This window comes from Polypterus senegalus, chromosome 14 (genome assembly GCF_016835505.1).
Source record: "Polypterus senegalus isolate Bchr_013 chromosome 14, ASM1683550v1, whole genome shotgun sequence".
Classification (NCBI taxonomy): Eukaryota; Metazoa; Chordata; class Cladistia; order Polypteriformes; family Polypteridae; genus Polypterus; species Polypterus senegalus.
In genome coordinates this window covers 142098187-142123208 of record NC_053167.1, presented here as the reverse complement: position 1 = coordinate 142123208, position 25022 = coordinate 142098187, and the positions used below count along the sequence as shown (strand labels likewise).

The 25022-nt window shown below is 43.4% G+C and overlaps 1 protein-coding gene across 3 annotated transcripts in view; it reads right to left on the bottom strand.

The window, feature by feature from the left end:
* The window catches only part of mysm1 (Myb-like, SWIRM and MPN domains 1), a 116440-nt gene that overhangs the window by 14301 nt on the left and 77117 nt on the right, over positions 1-25022 (bottom strand). For all 3 annotated transcript variants that reach the window (XM_039734728.1, XM_039734729.1, XM_039734727.1), the window contains exons 15-18: positions 21095-21169; positions 17757-17945; positions 17411-17543; positions 1384-1489 (exon numbers count right to left, since the gene is read on the bottom strand). In XM_039734728.1, coding sequence (XP_039590662.1) covers positions 1384-1489; positions 17411-17543; positions 17757-17945; positions 21095-21169 — 503 coding nt within the window. The remainder of the gene's footprint in view (positions 1-1383; positions 1490-17410; positions 17544-17756; positions 17946-21094; positions 21170-25022) is intronic.

Genomic DNA, 25022 nt, shown 5'->3' with positions numbered 1-25022 from the left:
TGAGTTACTGAGCGGCTGCTGCGTTCAAAGAGTCTTCTGCTCCAAGTACCAACGATGGGGTCACTCAAATAGATTTTTTTTTCAAAGAAAATACATTTTTATTGTGAGTTTTGCTCAATAACTAAATGCATGCAATCAGCATATTAACATAACATCCTTATTTCACTTTGGTATCAGGACTTACCTTTCCTTACATTCTAAGCACTTAAATAGCACATACAGTAAATTATACCATCAGGCAATTCAAATAAACTCGCTTTGCTTTTAGCTATTTTCATTGTGGCATTGCGTTCATTTATCATTAAAGTGTTTAGAACAACCTTGAGCACACGGAGGTCAGCACTGCTATTGGACGTGCAGCGTGATGTCCCTACATTGATGGATACAAGGCCAGAAGTCCACATGACCGTCATCATCAAGTTCTTCCATGAGGACTGATTGTGAGATCATTGATGTCAGCTAGAATGCCTAGAGGGGGCTGGGTGGTCTCGTGGCCTCGGACCCCCTGCAGATTTTACTTTTTTCTCCAGCCGTCTGGAGATTTTTTTCTGGCCATCGGACCACCTTACTTTTATTCTATGTTAATTAGTGTTCTCTTATTTTAATTCTTATTTTGTCTTTTTCTTTCTTTCTTCGTCGTGTAAAGCACTTTGAGCTACATTGTTTGTGTGAAGATGTGCACTAGAAATAAATGTTGTTGTTGTTGTCTGCACGTTCTTGTCCCTCTTTCTTCTTCTGTTTGACCTCCTAGCTGTTTGATTCTAAACTTGGTGTTGCAGTCTCAATTTGGGCAGTTAGGTGGCTGTGAAGCCCCCTCTTTACTTAGCACTTTAATCTCAATGGCCAGCAATGTCAGAAGGTGTCACAATGACCTGATGACACAGACCAGGCACCAGCATGCTCTGGTTTGATTATTATTTTATGATGTAAAAGGTGTGTGGATTAACATGTCGTTTCGCTATTCATTAGGAAAAAGAGAAACGAAAAAATGTGGAGTTCATGTGAATGGTACAGATGTCTGTCCACATACAGTATAGGAAATTCTGGGACGGCACTGCTGAATTTGTATTCATTTTTGGTCATTTTACAAAGAATGGGTCAAGTGCCATTAACTACAAGCAAGTCTGATGTGTCCTCTTAAAAGGTAAAGCAAGTAGATGGAGCCCAGCAAGAAGCACATCAAAGAGATGATGGACAGCTGGCCCATCTCTCTGCTCACATCCTGAGTAGGACAGAGAAGCAGTTGGGTCCCTTTAACGCTAAAGCTCCCTCGTCCTCAAGACTCGCTCCATTCAGCTGGACCCGAACACAACTTACTTTTCTCAACTTAAGCCTCATGCCGCACGTTCAGGTTATCTTAGGGTCTTTAAGTATTCTTCTTACCCCTGGGCCAGCGAGTACTTTTCAGTGATCCACTGCGCCTTCTTCAAAACCTCAGACCAGTCGGGCTCAGCTGCAGCAGGCTGAACTTCAAACTTAAATGGAAGACCTGCATGAGGGGACAAGACATGGAGTTAATGGCGTATATCAGATGTACAAGACATAAAATGTCCGGCTGACTTTATTTAAATGGTCTCTGAAAACATTCCAAGGCCTTCTAGGGTTACAGAGGTACTCTAGGGCTACTCTTTGGCCCACATATTCATGGTCTCTCCTTATCACACTTCCATCTCCTTTCCTGCACTTTCTCAGATGTCTCTCCCACTTTTTGTTGCACCTCCGATTCTCTCATTTCTTATTCTGTCCGTTGTTGTAACTCCACACACCCACCTTGTCATTTCCGCCACACCTAACCTCTTCCCAGGCACTTCCTTACTGCCCACGTCTCAGCTCCATACATCACTGCTGGTCTTACCACCGTCTTAAAAGCCTGACCTTTAACCTTCGCCTTAATAATTCACTCACACAATACCCCTGATACCTTCTTCTAACTGTTCCATCCACACTGCACTTTATGCTGATCACTCCACCCAATTGTCCATCTTCGGCTAGCCCGGATCCTAGCCACTGATCTCTTTGCAGGCTAACCTCTGAATCCTGACCATCATTAAAATGTCACATATTCGATCTTCTTCCTATTTATCCTCAGTACTCTAATCTTCAAATTTCCTTTCCACTTCCACTTTTCTGGTGTTCCACAACACAAGGTCACCAGCACAAAGCCTGCATTTTGGGGGGGGGGGACTGGTCTTTAATTCCACAACTCAAACCATCCATAACAAAAAACCAGAGGTTAGGACTTCATGAAGATCCCTGGTGGAGACCTCCTCTAATTTTGATCTTGTTTGTCACCCTGAGCCCAAGTCCTCACTCCCACATACATCTCCTGCACATTCTTCACACACTCGTCTGGTCCTCCTTCCTCTCTCAAGTACCTCCAGACCCCTTGACGCGGCTCTCCATCATCAGCCTTCTCCAAACTGGTGACCACCACATGCAGACTTTTTCTGTTTTTCTCAGTGCTTCTCGATCAGTTGTATCAATGCCAAGACTCCATCAGTTGCTGCTCTCCCTGGCATAAAACCAAACTGCCCCTTCCCTATGGTGGTCTCTAGAATCCTTTTCACTGTGTGGGACATCAGCTCTTATCCCACTCTAGTTTCCACAATCCAGAATATACATGTTTTTGTATGAAAATGTTTTATGGAAATAAATGTTGCTATCTTATGCCTGTGTAACACATTCCAACTCAAGTGACGTCAATAATGCATTTTATGGAGAATCTTATAAATAATTGTAGTTCATACTCGCTGTGTTAGCCGGCTTCACCTGGGACATTTCATGACAAATCGGCACTCGGTTAGAGTGTAGTCAGTTAATCGGGTGTATCAGAAGTTATCAATAACTGAGTACTTTTCTGTATAAAATATTTGTAGTTTTGTTACCTAAGGGCTAACATTATTAGAAAGCAGTGCGGTTTAGTGGTTAAAGCCTGGGACTTCAAACCTTGAGGTTGTGGGTTCAAATCCTACTACTGACATCACTGCATGACCCCAAAGCAATTCATTTGCCGGATAATTAAAAAAAAAGTGTATCTAATCTAAAATGGTGCAAGTCACCCTGGGTATAGACGCCAGTCAAATAATAAGGAATATCAATTTTATTAGGACACCAGAGCCATTTTCTCTGTAACATGCTATGCACTCTTGTCCGCGTTTACAACAGGAACGCAGCAGATCAGCTCCTGCACTTCTGAGCGACTGCCCGACTCGGCTTTTGTCGATAATCACGGCAAAATACAATTTTACAGAAAAGCGTATTCTTCTGAATTAAAATGGTTAAACCATTTAAAATTGTCCAAAATGTTTCCAGGGCAAGATCCAAACCCCGAACATTGCAATCGAGCTCTAGCCTCACATGTTTTGGGCCTGCACTAAATGAACATCATTCTGGACCCAAATCTTTAAATGCCTATCAGACAGCCTTGGTGTCCCAATCCGTCCTAATCCACTAACAGCTGTGTTTGGTGGGCTCACCTAGGGGCTTCAAGTGGAGAAGGACAAACAAACTGTCATGGCCTTTACTACTTTACTACCCTGGCCATCGGACCTTACTCTTATTCTATGTTAATTAATGTTGACTTATGTTTATTTTTTATTGTGTCTTCTATTTTTCTATTCATTTTGTAAAGCACTTTGAGCTACATTTTTTTGTATGAATATGTGCTATATAAATAAATGTTGATTGATTGATTGATTGATACACTACTGGCATGTAGACTTATCTCAGTCAACTGGAAGAATCCTAACTCACCTGTTTTAAGTCAGTGGGTAACTGATGTTATAAATTATCAGAAATTGGACAAAATCAAATTCTCACTTAGAGGATCTGTGCAGAATGTTTTTAAAACCTGGAAGGGCTTAATCAATAACATTTGAGAATAAGCATTTAAATTAAGGGGAAAGATTCCTTTCCCTCTTGACTACTCTCAATAGTTTAACTCGGGCTGTCAGCCTTCCTCCCTTTCTCATAGGTGGGGATTGATTTGATTTCATTTTAGTTTTGTTTAGTGTGACTTGATTGTAGGTGGCACAGTGGGTGGCGCTGCTGCCTCGCAGTAAGGAGACCCATCTGGGTTCGCTTCCCGAGTCCTCCCTGCGTGGAGTTTGCATGTTCTCCCCGTGTCTGCGTGGGTTTCCTCCCACAGTCCAAAGACATGCAGGTTAGGTGGATTGGCGATCCTAAATTGTCCCTGGTGTGTGCTTGGTGTGGATGGATGGATGGACTTGATTGTATAGAATGTTACTTGCTTTGAATAAATTCAAACAAATGTAAAAAAAAAAAAAAAAAAAAGAGGTAAATAAATCCCGCTATATCCTATCTACAGGGTCACGCGGGTCTGCTGGAGCCAATCCCAGCCAACACAGGGCACAAGGCAGGAAACAAACCCCTTGGATCCAAGGTCTCCTTCTCTACTTCTTTCTCAGTCCCTTTTTAGTTCTACTGAAGCAACATTTCCGCCCACAGCCACGGCGCCGGGCATCCACAATCAAGCTTCATAAAGCAGTTAAATATTAATTTTAATAATCAGCCACACCACTTGTTGCAGATACATCTCTCTATTACAAAAAAAATCCTTTAATCTTATTTTTTCATGCAGAATTGAGACAAATACGTTTGACATAATTAAAGGTATAAAGAGAAAGTCTAGGGAGACGAGATGAAAGAGATTGGCCACGGAGCGTCTCGCGAAGGGGACCTTAAACATGAGACTTTGTGCCAGGAGACTGACCCAGGACCGTCTCGTGATGACGCGGAACATGAGATTCTTGCAAGACACGCTCTACTTGCAACCAAATTAAGATCGCGGGCAGCCAGCAACTTGAACACACTCAGTCGTGTTTTGGCTTTGAGCACACGCAGATCCAGGGCTCTCAACACATATAAAGCGTATAAGGACAATACGTTATAAATGAAACATAGACGACTAAGTGAAGAAGAAAGAGCAGCACGAAGAAAAGAGATGCAAAGGCTTTGGAGAGAAAAAAAAATGCAAAAAAGAAAAAGAATAATCTAGGTGCAAATTCAGAAAATAAGGAAAGTAATAATCAGACCGGAACAAGTGGAATTGAGAAAAAAACAAAAAAAAAAAAAAAGCAAGTCCAATCGGGCTCAGGAATAAAAGACAAAGTAGAACTTCATAAAGACGTTCACAAATGTTGGCGCTTTACACATGCAGCGCACGTTAGAGATTATGAAAGCAGTGGAATTCGAAAGGCACAAAAAAAAAAAAGGTGGCGTGATACAAATGTGGAGAAAGTTAAAGAATATGAAAGCAGGAAAATTAGAAAGTATATAAAAAAAAAAAGGAGCGTAAACAAACAAATTATTACTTGAAAAAAGGGAAAATAATCACCACGGACCAGGTGTCATTGAAATGAAAGCAGGATAAAGTGAGGTCAGAAATAAAAGACAAAGAGTAGAACACAAAGTAAAACGTCATAAAGAGGTTAAAAAACACATGCAGAGCAGGTCAGAGAAAATGAAAACTGGAATTCAAAAGACTCAAAAAAAACGTAGACGCGAAACACATGCAGAGCAAGATACAGAATATGAAAGCAGAAAAAAAAACGACAGGGTCAAAACAAAGAAAGTAAAGAACGCATTAGCGCAAAGACAGAAATTATTACTCGGAGAAATAACGAAAAGGCGAATAGAGATCGAATATATGGACACAGGTGAAATGTCAGAAGTATGGAAATATTGTAAGGCTTTGAAGTTTAAGTCAAGAGAATTTCAAAAACGTCACACACATTTATTGGTTACTTTGCAAAATAAATGATTAAGTGCCGATGATGTCGATCGTTTTGTCTGTGCTGAAATTCCAAACAGAGACACCTATCCTGAACTAGGGTACAAAGTCATTAAACACGTCTCACTGACCTCATTAAAAAGATTCAGCACGTCGGGACTCGAAAGATTCCAAATATTGTTTTTACAGAAGTTCTGAAATAAAAGTGAAACTAATGAAATAGCAACAATTCAAAGAAAAAAAAAATCTTAAAAGTGTGTATCCGGAAAACCAAACACGGGGGTTGGAGGGCGAAGCCCCCTAGTAATAGAATCATTTTAAAAAGTTTGCTCTCTACTGGCCTGTGTGTCTCTTTCCTCCGTGTGTGTTCAGACTCGGCCATTACTTTCGAGGGGCCTTTTCTCACCTCCTGTCTGCTTTTATACTTGTCATCTTTGAAGGCGACTCTCCGATTGGCTCATACGCCTTTCTTCCTCCTCACGTGTCTCATGACACTCACACTTCCTCTCTCGTCACATCATCAAAGCCAAACTGACCAATCACACCAAAGTTAAACTGACCAATCAGAGAGTTTAGACACACAGACCTTATTGTCTTTTTATTAAACTGTAGAAATGGTAGCAAGAAAACAACCGAGTAAAAGTAATTAGTAACTTTGGTTTCCTGTTGGTAGACATTTATTCACATCCATTTTATGACGAGACAGAACTGATTTTTGAGTTTCATGCCAATATGGCGTCATAATTTGAATCATCATAAAATTACAGAATGCCGCCCGGTTGTGCGAGGAGTTGCAGCCATCTGTAAGAAAACAAAAGTGCTTTATCTCGAGCTAAAACACCCGCACACCATTACCCCACCATCCAGTGTGGACGCTCAACAGAGTCAATGGGTGGCACGGCTAACCGTATCTACTCGCATTTAAGTTCTCCCGCAGATAAGTCGGGGCTTGATTTTACCGTACAATTTCCGGTAATTTTATAATGTCGCTCGTGTAAATCGAATGCAGAAAACCCACGCTATTGGTCCAAGAGATTACGATATGCTAACGCCCACCTGAGAGAGTCACCACAGAGCTCACGGCCTATTTTTTGCATGTATTGTGCCTACGTGACCACACGGTAACACCCGAACTATTCTGAAGCGTCGTTTGCACTTTTTTGTATCTCACACCCTCATACACCTTTATCGTAAGAGCATCCCTTATCTACGATGGAGCGTTCGATCAGAAGAAAATACGAAGCTGGTTTTAAATTAAAAGTCGCTGGCAAAAGAAATTGGCAACTGCGCTGCTGCAACAAAATTCGATGTGTCTGAGAAACTGATGCGAGATTGGACCAGTATTAAGTCGGGGTCTGAATTTATGATCGATTTTTTGGGTTTCAAGACCTGACTTATATAGGAGTCTGTACGGTAATTCTTTATAATCCACAAGCATCTCTTCATCCAAGGCCAAGGCGACGGTATCACACATCGGTGATTTCCTGAAATGCACTGTTAAGACATTGCACAGCCCTAGTATTGCGTTACTCGCTGGAATTATCATTTCAGTATCATTCACGTGACATCCCCATGACAAGATAAGATTGAAAGTATGAGAGCCCTTCGCAGTGAAGACAGAGTTGGCCACTTCATCTGCTCACACGCTCCAGTGGCGCTAAAAACACACAAAAATCCAGTCAGCCAAATGAGGGCTCACAGGGTGGCGGCTATCGTATTGTCAACAGACTCATTAAAAACGTCAGAGGAACAGGCTGGTCAGAGCAGAATGGAGTTAATTAAGGCATCTTTCAGGTGTCCGGGGAAAAGGGGGCGCTACAGACATGACCTCTAAATGACAAAATAAAAGTTTAATTGCAGCAGAGATGCGTGTCTGGGGCTAAACCAGTGTCCTCCACATGAACACCGACTGCCGAGCTCCACGGGCTCTTAGGAGGACACGCGGACGACAAGCGATAATTCTGCAAGGCGTCACCGTTGACTCATCCTACGCCGTTTCTGTTTGACCCTGTAAACACTTGCCTTACTATTTCTTCTAATAAAGAGGGAACACGTTGCTGAAATTCTTTATAATACAAAGGCTAATTAAAATCGCAGCTCTAGAGATTTGACCATCATGTTATGTCACGTTGGGTTTTCAGTGTGAAAAGTGGTAATTGTGCAAGCTGACCTGGAGAAGATGGAACTTACCGGTTATAATGAGCCAGCCGCAGGTTTGGTTAACAGAGAGAAAAATGAACACAAAGAGGCAAGTAAAGCGAACTATCAGCAGCAGAGACCAGAAACTGAAAACTAAAACAACGGATTATAATCCCTACGTGTCCATTCATCCATCCATCATCCAACCCACAAATCATAACTACAGGGTCACGGGGTCTACTGGAGCCAATCCCAGCCAACACAGGGCGCAAGGCAGGAAACAAACCCCGGGCAGGGCGCAGACACATACAACCACACACTAGGGACAATTTAGGATCGCCAATGCACCTAACCGGCATTTCTTTGGACTGTGGGAGGAAACCCACGCAGACACGGGGAGAACATGCAGACTCGGGCCTCCTAACTGCGAGGCAGCTGCGCTAATCCCTACATGTGAAAAAATTAATTATAACAAAAAAATGGGGCTTATAATTAAACCTGGATGTTCTGTAGTGAGAGTAGGGAGCAGGATGAGGAGACCCTGGAGAGGTGGACATGAATGAAGGTCAGTAGGACCACCAAGACAGAATACATGTGAGTGAGTGAATGAGAGGGAGGTCAGAGGAGTGGTGAGGATGAGGGGAGTAGAGCTGGCGAAGGTGAAGGAGTTTAAATTAGAGACGCACGATATGTCGGCAACTGTATTGCTATCGGTTGATGTTCATTAAAAATGATGACTTCGAAATCGGTCAGATGTGTACATTTTAACCGATATAATTCAGGCTTGTCAACAAGAATGCCCTTTATATGACCCAAATCATTACGCATCAAGCTTTCAACATCACAAGTTTGAATTAATGGCTGTGATTGGTACAGGTGGTTGTCCTGTTTTTCTTTACCACAAATCTGGTCAACCTAATAATAATTTATCATTTTTTTCATTATAATATTGGTAAACACATCTGAATAACTAACTCAATGAGCCCCCTATCTCCAGAAATAACTGCGCCCTCCAGTATTAGAAAAGCAATGCAGCCCATTTCCCAACCTTGGCCAAGACAGCGATCAAGTACCTACCTACCAGCACCTTGTACCAGCGTAGACAGTGAACGTCTTTTGTCAGCTGTGTCAAATATAGTACATGAAAAGAGAAACAGGCTCGCTGGTGAAAAGGCAGAAATGCTTCTTTTTGTTAAAAAAAAACCTACCATTTGTACTTTTAACGAAGCCAACTTAAGCCCAGGGTTACTGGCCTCATTGTCCCCGTTATTTTAGTTTTACTTAAAGTAATACATGTGTCTGATTATAGTACACAGAATATGCATTAATGTTTTTGTTAATATTCCCAATGCCATGTTATGTAATGGCATGGTGTCTTGATGTGCTTAAGTTACTCAGAATGTGTTGTGGAATATGGCCGCCAGCTTATCCCGGCCAATACCCTCAAGCCGCCAGATGGAGCCCTCTCTGCAATGTGGAGATGCCTCGAATTCCAGCAGGGCATCATGGACCTTGGAGTTTTCCTTCACAGCCCTGCTGGATACCGTGGGGGCCGCCAGAGGACGCTGCAGGGAGGCTCAAGGACTTGTATTTTTCATATAGCCCGGAAGTACGTCCCAATCACGGGGACAGAAGAAATGACGTACTTCCGGGCTGAAGAAAAAGGAGTCTTCACCAGACCTGGAGGTGTTACAAAGTCACATAGACTGAGGGACAGAAACACTTCTGGGTCAAAGAGTTTAAAAGGACTGTGGGAGATCCCAGCAGTGAGCTGAGTTGGGAGGAAGGGTGACTGAGCTGCTGTACAGTATTATTGATTGGATTATTGTTATTATTGTGTTCTTTATTAAGTATAGTGGAGGTGCTTTGTGCACATATTTGGACTTTTATATGGTGTCTGGCGTCTGGTCTGAGGGTTCTAGGGGACGACAGTGCCCACTATCTGTGACAGTGTATGTTAAGCAGATTTTTGTACGTGACCTGGAGTATTTTTTTCAATAGAGACGACCCATAGTTTGCTCTTTTTCCCCCCATATAAAGTACTGGCTGCTTAGAAGAGCTGCAAAGAAGAGCATAAAGTTCAGCAAGTTAATAAAAAGTTAATCTCTGTTTCACATGCTACTGTTGTTTATTTGATAACGCATCATATATTTTCAGAAAACCTAAAACATTCAAACCTGAAGTAAATAAAAATATATTATATATATACTCAGCAAAAAAAGAAACGTCCTCTGACTTTCAACTGTTTTTACTTTCAGTAAACGTAATGTGTAAATATTTGTATGAACACTAAAAGAGTCAACACCATAAGACATAAACTAAAAATGTTTCACAATGTGTCCCTGAATGAAGGGAGGCTCAAAATCAAAAGTACCAGTCAGTATGTGGTGTGGCCACCAGCTGCTTGAAGTACTGCAGTGCATCTCCTCCTCATGGACTGGACCAGATTTGTCAGTTCTTGCTGTGAGATGTTACCCCACTCTTCCACCAAGGCACCTGCAAGTTCCTGGACATTTCTGGGGGGAATGGCCCTACCCCTCACCCTGCGAGCCAACAGGTCCCAGACGTGCTCAATTCCTTCGACGATAAACACGAATCCGTCCATCACCCCTGGTGAGACAAAACTGTGACTCATCAGCGAAGAGCACTTTTTGCCACTCCTGTCTGGTCCAGCGAAGGTGGGTTTGTGCCCATAGGCGGCGTTGTTGCTGGTGATGTCTGGTAAGGACCTGCCTTACAACAGGCCTACAAGCCCTCAGTCCAGCCTCTCTCAGCCTATTGCGGACAGTCTGAGCACCGATGGAGGGATTGTGTGTTCCTGGTGTGACTCGGGCAGTTGTTGTGGCCATCCTGTACCTGTCACGCAGGTGTGATATTCTGATGTACCGATCCTGTGCAGGTGTTGTTACACGTGGTCTTCCACTGCGAGGATGATCAGCTGTCCTTCCTGTCTCCCTGTAGCGCTGTCTTAGGCGTCTCACAGTGCGGACATGGCAATTTACTGTCCTAGTCACATCAGCAGTCCTCATGCCTCCCTGCAGCAGGCCTAATGCACGTTCACGCAGATGAGCAGGGACCCTGGGCATCTTTCACAGTCGGTAGACAAGTCTCTTTAGTGTCCTGCGTTTTTAGAACTGTGACCTTAAATGTCTACTTTCTGTAAGCTGTTAAGGTCTTAACGACCATTCCACAGGTGCATGTTAATTAATTGATTATGGTTAATTGAACATGCATGGAAAACATTGTTTAAACCCTTGACAATGAAGATCTGTAAAGTTATTTTTAAAACATTATTGTTGAAATACACAGTCCTGAAAAAGGGACGTTTCTTTTTTTGCCGAGTATATATATATATATATATATCGGCCTGCGGTGGGTTGGCACCCTGCCCGGAATTGGTTCCTGCCTTGTGCCCTGTGTTGGCTGGGATTGGCTCCAGCACACCCCCGTGACCGTGTGTTCGGATTCAATGGGTTGGAAAATGGCTGGATGGATATATATCGGCCAGATTTTTTTTTCTTCTTTATTTCGCCTTATACAATTTCTTGTATTAGGAATTTGTTAGTTTTCGCATACCCCTTGGGGTCAGAGCACAGGGTCAGCCATTGTGCAGCATCCCTGGAACAATTACAGGTTAAGGGTCTTGTGCTCAAGGGCCCAGCAGAGTAGGATCTCTTTTGGCAGTGATGGGGATTCAAACTGGTAACCTTCTGGATACCAGCGCAGATCCTTAGCCTCAGAGCCACCACTCCGCCCCAAAGATGGACAAAAACACATCGGTTATCGGTATCGCCCAGAATTTCCATATCGGTGCATCACTAGTTTAAATACTTGGGATCAACAGTGCAGTGTAATGGGGATTATGGAAGAGAAGTGAAAAAGAGAGTACAGGCAGGGTGAAGAAGAGTGTCGGGAGTGATTTGTGATAGATGGGTGCCAGCAAGAGTGACAGGGAAGGTCTACAGGATGGTAGTGAAACCAGCTGTGTTATATGGGCTGGAGACGGTGGCACAGGAGACAGAGCTGGAGGTGGCAGAGTTAAAGATGCCAAGATTTGCATTGGGTGAGACGAGGATGGACAGGATTAGAAATGAGGACATTAGAGGGTCAGCTCAGGTGGGACAGATGGGAGACAAAGTCAGAGAGGTGAGATTGCGTTGGTTTGGACATGTGCAGAGGAGAGATGAGGGGTATAATGAGAGAAGGGTGCCAAGGATAGAGCCGATAGGCAAGAGGAAAAGAGGAAAGCCATAGAGGAGATTTATGGATGTGGTGAGAGAGGACATGCAGGTGACAGGTGTGACAGAACAAGATGACGAGGACAGGAAGATATGGAGGAAGATGATCCGCTGTGGCAACCCCTAATGGGAGCAGCCAAAAGAAGAAGGAAGAAGAATCAAACTTTGATTTACTCCACAACACATCTGGGTAAACAACACTTCTAAAGTTGTTAATTTCAACAAATTGTCCTCAATTTGATAAATAACAGGAAAGCCATTTGAAATCGGCATGAAACAGAGCACTAAGAGGATGGTGGAACTTCATTGGTCCCCAGCAGTGAGTGTGTTATCCAAGCCAGACATTTTCAAGCCTATTTATTTGAGGGTTGTTGTTTATTTTTATCAATTTTATTTATTTATTATTTTTTTTTTGAGCCTCTCCTTGAGGACAGAGTTTAAGCTATATATCTATTCAATTGGCTTTTTACTGAAACTCTTTGATTCAATAAATAGATAAATAAATATGGACACATGCACACTATGGGCTGAACACACACCAGAATGACTGAAAAGAAACGTTCTGCCTTGCCAGTCCCAGTAAGGCGCTATACAGGCATAGTGCTGCTGTTGGTATAAAGGAGCCCCGGTCGCGTTTCTTCACACACTTCTGCTGAATGATTTGTTGGCTCAAAGTCCTCAGTTTTAGTGTGTTGGACAGAGGATGTGCAGCGTTGTTCTGTCCTCATTGTCTCCTCCACTATGACCTCCCGGGGGTCAAGGGTGCGTCCTGTAACTGAGCCTGCCTATTTCATTAGCTTGTTGGTTTGGTGGGCCTCATTTGAAGTGATGTTACCATCCCAACATACTACACTGGCAAACACAGAGCTGTAGAAGATATGAAGGATATCATGACACAAATTAAGGGAACGCAGACCCCTGAGGGTGAAGAGTCTGCTCTTCCCCTTCTCCTATAGAAACATTGCAAAAAAAAAAAAAATCAGCTGATCCACAGAATCAAAAAGTCCCAAGAGTAAAGGCCACTGTCACTGTTTATAGGTCAGTCATTTCTAACTCGGACTAATATTGTAATTGTGTATTTCTAATGAACACAACTACAAAGAAATGGCTATTGTTTCAAGAGAATCAGGAACTTTCAGAACTAAGCATAGCTTAACCAGTACTTAGAGGAGACACAAACCAGGAAAGGCTTGGGCTGCTGCCAGAAAAGGTGTTGACGAGCCCCTCTGGGAGGTCATAGTGGAGGAGACAATGAGGACAAAGCTGAGTGCCATTATGAACAATGCTGCTCACATTAGAGGGGGTGCCTATCCTGTTGTCTGTAAGTGGATCTCAAAGCCCCAGTATAGTGATGGGGACACCATGCTGTAAACATGGCACCGTGCTTCGGATGAGATGTACATTTCAAGATCCTGACTCCATGTAAAAGACCCCTTTGGCATCCTTCATAAAGAGTAGGATGTATCCCAATGTCGTGGCTAAATTGCCCACCATGGCTTAGTCACTCTGCCCCCTAATCACCCCCTGTCTCTAACTGGCTCTCCCTCTTACCACTTCATCACCTAACAGCTCATGTGTGGTGAGCACACTGGCGTAAAAATGGCCGCCGTCACATCATTCAGGTGGATGCTACCCATTAGTGGTGGCTGAAGTGGCTCCCCACTCACTATGTAAAGCGCTTTGAGTAACGAGAAGCGCTATATAAATTTAAAGAATTATTAGCATGTCAAAGCACACAATGTTTCTGGCCACCAAGGCCTCAAAAGCATTGTACAGTAGAGCCCCGCAAAGTCACGGTTCAGAGTTTGCGGCCTCAGTCATTCACGGATTTTTCCTTAGATCCTAACTTATAATTGTTAGCGGAAACCGCAAATATCTTCAGCAATTTTTATGGCTTTTGCATGGCAATACTGTACTGTAGAGCGAACCGCGACTTGGGATGGTGAAAGTAGCCAATAGAATTTGAAACTGCAACTTCCAGCAGTCCCTGCAGTGGCTCTGATTGGTCTTCTGCTGAGGGTGCTGAGGCTGTTGAGGTCAAAGGATGTCAGCACGACTTTTAAAAAGGGGGCCGGTGACGAGAAGAAAAAAAAAAAAAAGTTTTGTAATTTGCGTTTCAACTTCCTGTCTTTCTGTCTGTCTTCTGTTGGGTGACCTGTACTTATTCGTTTTGTCCTCGATCGTTTTGTGCGTCTGGATTGTCTGTCGTCTGCCTGTGTACATAAGGACTGTAAGTGGATTCATGGCCATCCTACTCCTGAATCCGTCTACCCGTCTTCACCATTTCAGGAATTACCGGTAAGACTATCTGTACATTCTCATTCAACGTGCGGATCTCTGGACTATTTTCATCATTACATTTCATCCGTTGCCGTTTTTCATGAACTTTTTCATGATTTACTGTGTGTGTTTTGTTGTATTTAACGTGTAATCACTGTAAGGGGAACAGGTGTGGTATCGTTGTTTTCTTATTTCATTCGTTTTCATTACATTCTTTACTTGCTGTTTGATTACTGGTTCGCTTTGTTTTTGTCTCTGTGAGTGCGTGTGGGGCGTGTCAAGACAGGGTGTGTCCCTGGAATCTCCACCATAAAAATAAATAAATCACCGGCTTCTCGATTGCGGCTTCTCACACGACACTACACTTTCTTAAAAGCCTGAACAGCGCCTGTCCTTTTTGGCCGATTGCTTTGTTTCTCTCTCCTCCCCCAGACATTCTCTGCTCCTGTTGGGGATTGTGCTCCCCTATGATGTTTGCCTATTCTTTAATTGATAACTAACTGCACACTGAGCTCCTTTTACTTCTGAAGGAGACAGGTTTGTTTGAAGTGTTTGAATAAAGTTCCCGTCTCTGCAATCTCTGGTGTTTCTGTGCAATTCTGTGACCCAAGCGTGACACCCTGCAGCATTGCAGCCTCACTGCCCCTGGGATTGAGCCGCTGCACTAAGACTAGCTTGCCAGCATCAGTGCTTACCTCTGTGTGCTTGCGTGCAGCCAATTCAAGCGCAGCTGGCTCAGTGATTTACAGCTGCACTGTGTACATATTGCTCCAGTAGTTTTTTAAAATAGTTTTTACAGTTCATTAGCGTTGTGTAAAATGATCAGTGTTGTAGTAATTGTGATGCTCTTTGCACGAAAAAAATGTGTTCCCTTAAAATTTCACTTTTTCTTTGTTAATTGTGACGTTTACTTAACTCTTTCAGGGCTGATGTCGACTTTTGTCAAAAGGAGGAGTTGATGATGGTAATCGACTGTAAACTGTGACAAAACCAACTGTTCTGTTTTAGTTGGACTCTCGTTGCTAGAAGGAAAGTTAGATTCATTGGTTTGACCGAGATCTCCTGCACTCGTGTGAGTAGCAAGGCGCACACAACAGCAAAAATGGCGCTGACATTTGGTGAGAGATCAAAGTGAATGCGTAAAGCGAAACACTCCGTGGAAGACGTTTTGCCTGTTATCTCTGAACTGGACTATGACTTGTCGAACTCAGATTTTGATACAAGTGATTGAAAATGAATGAGAGGTTCCAGCTTCAGCTGATTGTTGTACTGACAGTGTTCGCCAGGGAGGACTGCCACTTAGAAACCAGATTGCAGTGCACTGTGACTTTGACTCAGCCATGCAAAAACAGCCTGGCAGCAAGCCTGACGCATATTCTTGGCAAACTGGCAGCCACAGCATGCAGCAACAGATGTTTTATGTTGATTTCTGTGTGAAACCATTGTTTTTCAGAAACTGTTTTTTGGAAAAATATTCAGCCCCCAAAGAGTTAAAGTGCAGCAAATAAGTATTTGGCATCCAGGGATGCATTAACCCCCAAGTATGTGGTAGTTTAAGGGTTAAATCCCCAAGATGCCACCGAAATGAGCTGCACCATCTAAGGCTTCTGGCAATGAACACTCGCTTGCATGAATTCCAGTACATATAGTGGTAACATCGGTATTTTACATTCCAGCACCACGGGAGACGTAGCAGTACAGTATAAAGGTTTACCTTTAAATTCTTTATTTTTAGGTAATGTATTAAGGCGAGTGTGGAATTAAAATAAGGTGTTTTGGGGGCATATTTAGGGTTTAAACTATGGAAATAGGCATTTTATTTAACCACATCCAAAATTCGTGGGTGCTCTAAAAACGTAACCTCTGCAAATTTTGGGGGTATACTGTATATGAGTAGCTCACAGAGGCCAGCGTTCTCTCTGAAGACCACGCCACATCAGACCAGAGGCCACTGAACATACTAAGACAGAGAGCCACCTGGTAAGTAAGCAGGGTTATTATTCAGGATGGACTCATTTCAGTCTATTTTGGACACAACATGGGAATCTTAAATTAATATACCGTATTTACGCGTATACCACGCGCACATTTTTTCCTGAAAATTAGCATTAGAAAATCAGGTGCGCATCATACACGAGGAAATGTAATTCTGTAATGTTTACTTCTTCTGCTTGGGCTTGCTCTCTCTCGTTTGCACGCTCACTCTCTCTCTCTCTATATAAACGCTTCCTATACAATCACAATGCGTGTCGTACATGGGGCAAAACGATTTTCTTTGTAAAAATTAGGGGGCATGTCTTACACGAGTAAAAACGGTATACATAAAAAATTGCATTAGTTTCTGGTAATCCATTTACTTGTCTGGGGATGCAGCTGTAAAAGAAAAGGGTTAAGTGGTGAACTACAGTAGCTTAAAAACCCCTCACAGTGGTCAGGCTGGTAGGAGTAGACATGCCAGGGCTAGAGATGGGCACTCTGTTAAGGTCAACATACTGTAATAAAGAGTATACAAGGTCACCTCAGCACCTTGCCATGACAAATCGGATGTCACAAGTGAGCTCTCCAAAAAAGTGATGAGTACTGACAAATAAGACTTACACTGCGTGCTTTACATGTGACAATAATGACCTACAGAGCTATTTATGAACAGGACATGTTGGATCCATCAACTGTAAAAAATTCCCAGGATAGAGACGGTACATCAGAGAAGGACCGTTGGGTCTATCAGGGGTGCCGGGCACACGGACGTGCAGGTTTACAGGCTCAGGGACAGTTTTAAATTTGGAAGCAGGAGATTCAAAGAGAATGCCAAGTGATTAAAAGCTCTCTAATGATGTTAAGCAACACTGAGCAGCAGCGGCTTGCAAACTGTCACAACGGCAGAGTGCTGGCAAACCCAAGTGTGGGGACGGCTGCCACTGTGAATCTAATGACTATAATTGTGAAAGATAAAGAACAATTCAGAGTAGAGAGAGAGAGAAATAGAAACTTAAAAACTTACGATGAGATGCGGTGGGGTTGAGCTCCTCGCTGACAATCAGGCAGGTCACCTGAGAATGGGGCGAGACATTTGTGGGATTATACGGACTGATGATCATTCCAATGAACTGTGCTCCTCCTCGGGTGAAGTACGTCTGAAAAGCACAGAAACAAGGCAGACTTTTTTTTTTTTTTTTTTAACCTGATGCAGTGTCATTTGCTTTGCTTCAAAGGATGTCTGCCACCAAACAGAGACTCGGTATACACGCCAAGTCACCATGATGGCCTCCTCAGTGCATAATCCACACAGTCCATAACACACACACCTCTTTAGTGACTGGTGCCTTAATCACACTGGCCTGGCCTACCTGAAACTTTGCCTGAGTGTCGATATCTCTCAAGGAAGGGTTGGGATCAAAGGCTGGGTGTGAATGGTACCAACCAACGACGCTGTAGCCTCGTCTTTCGAGTGCCTCCGATGCCTGGGTTTGAGAGACGGGGTCCATTTCACACTGCAGGCCGGTGCTGAGGCTATGGCAGGGCTCAGCAGCATTGATCTGGAAATAAAATGAAAACTCCGTGAATATATCGTCAGGTACTGGACACCTGAGGGGGCTACTAAGTCAAGAAACCTCGCAAGCTGCACATGACTTGGCACTCCGGCAACTGCTTCTGTCTCAACTGAAGAAACAAGCTGACTTTACTTGAGCTCTCTTACTTTAATGTTAAGAGACCAAAAAATTAAGTTCTGAATGAGAACTAAAAGGTGCCGAGTATGTGAATGTCCTTGTGCACTTGTTATTCATCATCACGGCAGCAGTGCCACACGTGTGGTCCCCATTGTTGTCATCTTAATGCATTGTAAGGGACGGCCTGGGGAAGGAAATTACATTTAGACACTGCCTCCCCCAAGACGATAGGTGGGGACTTCCCTGCAGCGTAGAGGTGCACCAGAATCCAGCAAGGCACTATGGGATTTACAGTTTGGCTTTACAGTTCTGCTGGGTACCGTGGGTGCCACCGGGAGACGCTGCAGGAGGACCTAGGGAATTGTGCTTCCCCTACTCTCTCTTCTGTTTCTTTTTCCGGTTTCTTTGTACTCAAAGCATCCTGATGCTCCAACAATGATGGACGGATTAAAAGGCAGAACTCTATGTGACCATCATCATCATCATCAAGTCCTTCCGTGAGAACCCTAAATCCAAAGAGGACTGTTTCATTTATGTTAGGTAGAATGCCCAGAGGGGACTGGGCAGTCTCATGGTCTGGACCCCCTGCAGATTTTATTTTTTCCTCCAGCTGTCTGGAGTTTTTTTTTTGTTTTTTCTGTCCACCCTGGCCATTGGACCTTACTCTTATTCTATGTTAACTGATGTTGACTTATTTTATTTTCTTACTGTGTCTTTTATTTTTCAATTCTTCATTATGTAAAGCACTTTGAGCTACTGTTTCTATGAAAATGTGCTATAGAAATAAATGTTGTTGTTGTTGTGCTTCCCTCTCAGCCTGGAACGTACTAGTGAGTCACGAGGACAGAAATCCAGAACTTCCAGGCTGAAGAAATTAAGCAAGTTCTCCATCTGACCCGGAAGTATTGGCAAGTCACATGGACGGAAGAACAGAAGCACTTCAAGGTTGGACCATATATAAAGGACTGCTGTGAACCCAGAAGGTGAGCCAGAGTCGGGTGGAGGTGGACAAAGCTTGCTGGTGGGAGGGTGTGGAGGAGAAAATAGAGAGAAACGTGTGGTTACTGTGTTTATTATTTTGATTACTTGCCTGTTCATTTGTGGCTGTGATGCTTAGGGGCACCGTGTGGTATAGCGGGTCCGTGGCTTCCGAAAAAAGTCAGGTTTTTTTTAAATCCGTATAGCCGTGTCGTTCTCCGTGGGCGCGATTGCACAACTGCGGGGAGTTAATGGGGGTGATTGGAGCGAGTCGCACCTGCACGTGAGGGTGCGGTCGCTCTTGTTTGCCTCATTGGCTTCCTGCAATGTGTAATTAAGACGCTGTGCCCACGGAGGCAGAGAGAGGTGTATATGGATTATATATAAGCGTGGAAAAAAAGGGATAAAAGAGGAATCGTGGAAAAAAAAAAAAGAGATAAATCGGGGAGGGAAATGGAAGGAGGTTAAAGTACGGCAATGGCAGTCTAGGCTGGATGATCTGGCCACCTTAAGAGAGAGAGACAGAATGAGCGGGGGTCCCGCGAAGGAGCGTTAGATGGAGGCGCTCTAGGGGGCAAGTTCGCCCCACTGGCAACTAGCGAGTGGGGTGAGCAGGAGAGGTGTCATCCCGCTGGATCTGAGGAGCGACTACAGGTGCGCGAAAGATCACGGGAGGAGAGCCAACCTCGTCGGTCTGGCAGTGACGTCCGTTTGGAGGCCAAGACTGGTGGGTCGTGACTGTTGGGTCTTCGCGGCTGCGAGTAATGGTGAGCCGGGGAGAGAGTGATGGAGGTGGGCCAGAGAACAAGAAGGGTGTGAGAGACTGCGTTTTTAACTTCTACCTTTTTACCTCGGATTTTAAAGGATTTATTTATCGTTGATGGTTTTAACCCCACTGGACACTTGATTTTTATGGATTTATTTATTGAACTTTGACGCTGCACTTTTGCACTTTTTGTTTTTGATTGTTTTTGAATAAAAGCACTTTATGGAATATCCCCTGACCAAGAGCGATTTGTCCCTATGTGTCAGCTCATCTCGGCGACATTATCGACGGTGTTGGGTTCAAGGGCTCCTGAACAGCAATCGGAGGATGGAGTTGTACCCGCATCGTCACACACCGTACAAGAAGAAAACGATTACAAATAAATACTTCTTGGTGATGTTAATCTGTGTCCTGAGTGTCTGTCTGTTGGGTTTAAAGGGGCAACAGTGCCACCTAGCGTTCACTGCATGTCTAAATGGTTGACCTTATTCACCTGCCTTAAGGAACAAAGGACCTGTAGACTGACCAATGAGGTGGGTTCACAGTAACAGGAAGCTGCTTGAAGGAAGACGAAATATGGAGTGAAGAATAATTTGGAAATATTAGCGAGGGAGAGAGAGCAACCTATGCTAGTACTAACATGTTGACTTCGGTAACAATACCAATACCTCGGTTAAGGTACCAAAAATTATTTCAAAGCAAATAACCAGTACGCTGGCAGTGCGGCAAAACACAGACCCACCACTGCGGCCTCCTTTCTCCTAGCCATGCATCTCTGGGTGCAGAAGTTCCGCCAATAGCTACAAAAACAGAAAAAGGAAGCTGCTGGCCTTTTTCCTCTTTCTCGACCTAATCACACACAGCGGACAAACTGTTTGCCGTTCTCCAGAGCACGAGTCGTCTTACAAATACGACAATTTTTGCTTGTTGCCGATGCATACAACTTGTGCACAATTTGTATCAATGTGTGCCATTTCGGATGACCGATGTGTTCACATTACAGTCAGATATAGCAGGTCACTTGTACAAATGAGTGTGAACCGTCAAAATGGGCAACAAATTGAGCAATGAGGCTTGTAATGTGAAAGTAGTGTTAGATGTTTCCAAAATTAACTTGCCAGCCAATATAACAAGTGCTTTAGAGGCTAAAAGTACCTTTCGTGAACACTGTTCCACCATAAACCACCAATAATACTTTCTGATAATGGTGCTCGAATGGGGACACGTGTGCATAGGACTTTAAAAAGCTTGTCATGGGAACTGAGTCACTCACCTTCAAGATCCTTTCTGATTCGGAGTATTTGCCTCCAAGGAGTCCAATTACTTCTCCCATCGACACATGTGAATGCTATTAGGCCAAAAAAAAAAAAAAAACACACACAGGCTTGTTAGCTTTCATAACATGCAGCGCTTCCCATTTTCTCCAAAGCGCCCACTTGTCAGCTTAGAAGGAGGGAAGCAATTTTAATTTTACTCACACCAAGCATAACGTGAGCTACCACAGCTATGCTGACGACACACAACTGTATTTGTCAATAGCGCCTGATGACCCCGACTCTCTTGGCTCACTGAGCCCAATGTCTTACTTGTGTTTCTGAGTGGATGAGTCGTCATTTTCTCAAACTAAATAAGGAGAAATTGATGTTAGTGATTGGCAGAAATGGATATAATGAGAGTATTAGAAATAAACTTGATCCATTAGGCTTAAAAGTCAAGGCAGAGGTAAAGAAATTAGAGGTAACTATTGACTCTGACCTAAATTTTAAATCACATATTAATCAGATTACTAGGACAGCATATTTTCACTTAAGAAACAGAGCAAAAGTTAGACCTCTTACAACTTTTCAAGATGCTGAAAAATCAGTTGACGCTATTGCTTTTAGTCGACTAGATTACTGCAATGCACTCCTCTCAGGACGACCCAAAAAAGACATCAATCGATTACAACGAGTGCAGAATGGAGGTGCTAGAATCTTAACTACGAAAAGAAAATCCGAGAACATCACACCAGCCTGAGCGTCTCTACACTGGTTACCCGTGCCATTTAGAATTGACTTTAAAATCCTGCTTATGGTTTACAAAGCCTTCAGTAATCTTCTCCATCTTATATTTCGGAATGTCTTTCACCTTACAGTCCAAATCGTGACCTTAGATCTTCAAATGAGGGTCTGCTTATTATCCCGCAAGCTAAACTTAAAAAAAGTGGCGAGGTGGGCGGCCTTCTGCTGTTATGCACCTCAAATCTGGAATAGCTGACCGATAGAAATTTGCCAGGCTAATATGGTGGAGCACTTGCTAAAAACCGCTAACACCACATTCATTTTAACATGGCTTTCTCATACCTTGATTTTAGTTTAACCCTGATATTCTGTATATGTATTGATTTTATTTTTTTTCCATGGCTCAGAAATCCATACTAACTCCTACTTTCTCTGCTGTTCTTCTTCCGATTTTCTGTGGTGGCGATCTGTGCCACCACCATCTGATCAGGGCACCATGCAGTCCCTACATTAATGGATTGAAGGCCAGAGGTCCACATGACCATCATCATCATCTAATTCTACCACGTGAAGCCTGAAAACCGTGAGGGCTAATTGAGATCATTTATGTTAGTATGGGGTTGGGTGGTCTCCTGACCTCTGAACCCCTGCAGATTTTGCCCCCAGGAGTTTTCTTTTTTTTTTTTTTTTTCCAGTCTTCCCTGGCCATCTTAACCTTACTTTATTCTCTGTTAATTAGTATTGCCTAATTTTTATATTTTTTCTTTCTTCATCCTGTAAAGCACTTTGAGCTCCATCATTTGCATGAAAACGTTCTCTGGAAATGAATTTGTTTTTTCTGTGCCATGCCAAAGCGCTATGGCACCCCCTCACACTGTACTTAACGTTCTGGGCCCGGGCCCTGCTTTCGTCGTGACCTTGCGACTTCGTGTAAAGCCAAAACAAGACCCCAACACGGAGTGACAGCATGCATGTCAAAACAATTTTGACTTTTTTAGTGGATGTTCAGGAGTGTTGTAGGGCCGGATGACACTCCACCCTCGTATTACAGATTTACTGAGTGTGCAGCACAGCGTTTTGCTGTTAATCGTGCTGCACGTAAGGGAAGATTTTATATTTATTAAGGGAGGAATCCGCAGCTTTTCTTGCCAACTACAATTTATGTCCATATGTGAGGTGAGAATAAAACCGGTTTCTAATCGAAAAGGTATTAAATGAAATGAGAACTCTGACTTGTCACATCATTGACGTCATATCTGTTTTCTGTGCTTTGGCACGTTCCCCAATCCTACTAAACCATGCCCGGGCACACCTCTTCAACACAGTTGTCAAACGAATGAGACTTTTTGGTTACACTGTATGCAGACGAATGTGCTCAGGCACAGAACGAATTGCTAGTGTAAGTACAGCCTTAATGTCCTCATTGTTAGTGCCGAGGCCCAGAGAGTTCAAGAATATTCAGGGGACTCGCGTCATTTCATTTTAAATGTGCAGTTTCTTTTCATGTCTCCCTGGATTCACTCTGCCCACCCAATCATGTGGTTCACTGCTACACCCCAAAATGAAAAACTCATCACTTGGGGTCCATTCTTAGATGCATTAACTATTCTCTTTACATCGATGCATAAAAGTCTATAATCTGGGTTTAGGAATGAACTGGAAAATGTACACAGTGCAAGAAAATTACTCCAGGGCTGCTGTACAATGGCTGACGCTGTGCTCTGAACCCCAAAGGTTATGTGAAAGGACAGTTTCCCCTCCGGGATTAATAAAGTCTATCAAAATCAAAAATAAAAACAGAGGTAGAACATCAGCAAAATGATAAACAGGATTAATAATAAGGAACATGTGGAGCAAAGGACCTTGGAGTAATATGCTCACTGGCCAGTTTATTAGGTACACCTTGCTAGTACCCAGTTGGACCCGCTTTTGCCTCCATGGCACAGATTCAGTAAGGTGCTGGGAACATTCCTCAGGGATTTTGCTCCATAGTGACACGATAGCATCACACGGTTGCTGCAGAGTAGTTGGCTGCACATCCATGATGCAAATCTCCCGTTCCACCGCATCCCAAAGGTGCTCTACTGGACTGAGACCTGGTGACTGTGGAGGCCATTTGAGTCTAGTGAACTCCTTGTCATCTTCAAGAAACCAGTTTGAGATGATCTGAGCTTGGTGACATGGAGCGTTATCCTGCTGGAAGGAGCCATCAGAAGGTGGTGGTCATAATGAGATGGACATGGTCAGCAACAAGACTCAGGTAGGCTGTGGGATTTAACACGATGCTCAGTTGATACTAAGGGGCCCAAAGTGTGCCAAGAAAATATCTCCCACAACATTACACCACCACCAGACTGAACCATTGATACGAGGCAGGATGGATCCCTACTTTCATGTTGTTCAAATTCTGAGCCTGCCATCCAAATGTAGCATCAGGAATCAAGACTCAGCAGACCAGGCAGCGTGTTTTTAAATCTTCTGATGTCCAATTTTTGAGAGCGCGTGTGAATTGTAGCCTCAGTGGCCTGTTCTTAGCTGATATAAGTGGCACCCGGTGTGGTCTCCTGCTGCTGTAGCCCACCTGCTTGAAGATCCAATGTGTTGTGTGTTCAGAGTTGCTCTTCTACATACCTCCATTGTAACAAGTGCTTATTGGAGTTCCTGTTGCCTTTCTATCAGCTCAGACTCAGTCTGGCCATTCTCTGTGACCTCAGGCATCAGCAAGGCATGTTCACCCATTGAACTGCCACTCACTGGACATTTTCCCTTTTTCAGACCATCCTCTGTAAACCCTAAAGATGGTTATGTGTGAAAAACCAAGCAGATCAGCAGATTCTGAAAAAATCAGACCAGCAACCAGGCCACATTCAAAGTCACTCCAGTCACCTTTATTCTCCAGTCTGATGCTTGGTTTGTATTTCAGCAGGTCATCTTGATAATGTCTACGTGCCGAAATGCATGGAGTTGCTTACATGTGATTGGCTGATTAAATATTTGCGTTAACAAACATTTGAACAGGTGTACCTAATAAAGTGGCTGGTGAGTGAAAGAAAGGAAGAGAGAAATAAAGAAAAAGTGGCCAGTGAGTGAGTGAGTAAATGTAAGAAAGAAAGAAAGAAAGAAGGCCGGTGAGTGAGTGAGTGTAAGAAAGAAAGAGGCCGGTGAGTGAGTGAGTGTAAGAAAGAAAGAAAGAAAGAAAGA